The 2557-nt window shown below is 43.8% G+C and overlaps 1 protein-coding gene across 1 annotated transcript in view; it reads left to right on the forward strand.

The window, feature by feature from the left end:
• Nucleotides 1-2557, forward strand: part of LOC106816444 (potassium channel subfamily K member 1-like) — a 28822-nt gene that overhangs the window by 4288 nt on the left and 21977 nt on the right. Inside the window, exon 2 of the mRNA XM_014821067.1 lies at nt 1382-1522. Coding sequence (XP_014676553.1) covers nt 1382-1522 — 141 coding nt within the window. The remainder of the gene's footprint in view (nt 1-1381; nt 1523-2557) is intronic.

Here is a 2557-nt window from a genome sequence, read left to right on the forward strand (position 1 = left end):
CGTGCGTGCGTGCGTGCGTGTGTGTGTGTGTCGCGCATAGATCTTGCCATCACATGTGCATTAGAGTGAATCTTTCTCTCTCCAAGACAATATTTTTTCTTTGTGTAATTCCAATATCTTTTGTATGTGTAGCACTAAACGTTTCTGTGCCTATATATCAATACTTTCCCATGCGTAGGGCAGAATTTTTCAATGTGCAATGCGCTCTATCGCCTACGCTAAAGGACAGACGCCTCGGCCACAGATGCACCCTTGCGCTCGCGATAACGCTTGCTGCTTAGACCTAACCGCGATGCTAATCTTCGCGTGTAAACTGATTCGGACAAGCGTAATAACGACGCTAGATTCGATCTCCAGTCTCCGACCAGCCTATGTGTGTGTGTGCGCGTGTGTGCGTGAAGTCGCTCCGTTGATTTGAATGACGTTAGAATTCGACGGGGCAGTTGGCAGCGAAATCCGATAGTGATTGAACATCTCAGGAGTGTTTAGCTACGTACAATTACGGGAGGCTAAACTTGTTCCCTACGATAAATGGTTGAATGCTACAGAGATAGTTGAAGCGGGGGGAGAGCTGGGAGATAGGGCACGGAAGGGAGAAGGAGAGGCGGCTATCGACAGTGCGAGTCAAACCGAACACTAATGTTGAGAGGGTGAGAGATATTGTTGAGGTTACATTGGAGAACACGTACGCTATATTCGTCGTCTTCTTCTTCTTCTTCTTCTTCCATAATCTTAAGAAGATCATGGAGATCCAGGCGTCAAACTGCCAAGGATTACGTTTCTTCGACATAGTTTAAGCAACAAATAATAGCAAAGAGCGTGCAGGACGATGGATGCTACAGCATTTACTCGCTTCTCCATACACCGATGTTCTCTTGTTTCTATGCGCTGTTGCTTGTGACACAATGCAATGTCCCCTTGGAGCCACTTTACATACACACATACATGCATACATACATACAAACATACATACATACATACATACATACATACATACATACATACATACATACATACATACATACATACATACATACATACATACATACAAAACCTAGAGTAAACGATCCCTTTAAGTAATAAAAAAGAGGGTGGCAGCGAGGGATTTGGTGCGCATCGCAAAAATGCGCCGTCGCTCATTCGATGAGGTGGCACTGCCCCGCCATAAATCCATGTCACAATCACATCAACATATATAAACTCGATATAGCGCGAACTTTCTTATAACGCGGTCCAAAAGTTTGAACCCAATCGCTAGCCGGCTTACGTCGGCTCTACGCGGTGTTTAACATTCATTACTCCTGCGAGCGTCGATTCCTACTAGTCTTATAGAAACTGACGTGTCACTGACGAGTATGTCTTTCTCAATTTTTCTGTGCAGATGAGGAATTGGAAGAGTTTATTGTGGAGGTGATTCGAGCCAACACTAGGGGCGTGTCGGCAATCCGTAATGTGACGATGGAGCCCAACTGGAGCTTTGGTCAGTCGATGTTCTTCGCTGGAACTGTCATCACGACAATAGGTAAGTTACGAGAAATCCACGAAGTCTTTATTGCGCCACTGCTGATGCCAGCGAAATGAAATCGTGGCATGTTTTCTTAATTACATAATCATCCCAAGAACAAATAACATATAAATTCTTGTCGGTATTCTCCTTTCAGATGTCCAACATTGGATTAAAAAACTGTGAAATCAATGACTATCTTAATTGCTTTTCAGATGGTTAAACTTTCTGAATGTCCCATACGTATTGTCCCCAATTGTCGCGCTAGCATGCAAGATAATATTGTCTATGCAAGTTTTTCACGTTCATTATCTCCCGTGATGTTAGATAATCAGGTCTTTACAAGAATTATTGTCAAGTTATCGTGAATATTATTTTTTCTCGGTTCTGTAATTGTATTTATGACTTTGTTAGTCGACATGTATTACTATATAATCGAACTAATATCGAAACTTCGTTAGAAATTAAATGAAAAAATTTAAAAGCGGGTTTCGCGTGCGTGTAAGTAATTCAATAAAGTAGGCATTATATCTGTGAGTATACCGTATACCGGAATGCAGCGTTTGCTGCTTCTAACCTATTTATATACCAAACATAATCGCTGCTGGATAAATCTGCCTGCATCAGACACGAGCTATTTAGCCGTACGCACGCATCAGTCACTCGTTGCTTGATTAATGGCTGTAATAGGTTTATATAATGTGCCGTCATCCAGCACATCTGGCTGAACGAATTCCCACCATAGTGACGGGAATCAGACAACGACTGACAACAGACATCTTTTCATCGTGCGAACCGAGTCATGTCCAGGGCGTCGTCGTGAAAGCATCTATCATTTATTCACTCCTGATCCTACCATTGTAACGGATAGAGTCTTGCCATGTATAGGTCCCTTGTCACCTGTACATCCAGACAGATATATGTGTGCTGTGTGTACGGTGTGTGTGTGTGCTGTGCGTGGCGTGCGTGGCGTGCGTGGTGCGTGCGTGGTCGCAGTGCGTGGGTCGCCTGCGTGCGTGCGTGTGTGTGTGTGGTCGGCACTAGATGCTTGCC

The sequence above is a fragment of the Priapulus caudatus genome, unplaced genomic scaffold, assembly GCF_000485595.1.
Source record: "Priapulus caudatus unplaced genomic scaffold, Priapulus_caudatus-5.0.1 Scaffold32, whole genome shotgun sequence".
Taxonomy (NCBI): Eukaryota; Metazoa; Priapulida; class Priapulimorpha; order Priapulimorphida; family Priapulidae; genus Priapulus; species Priapulus caudatus.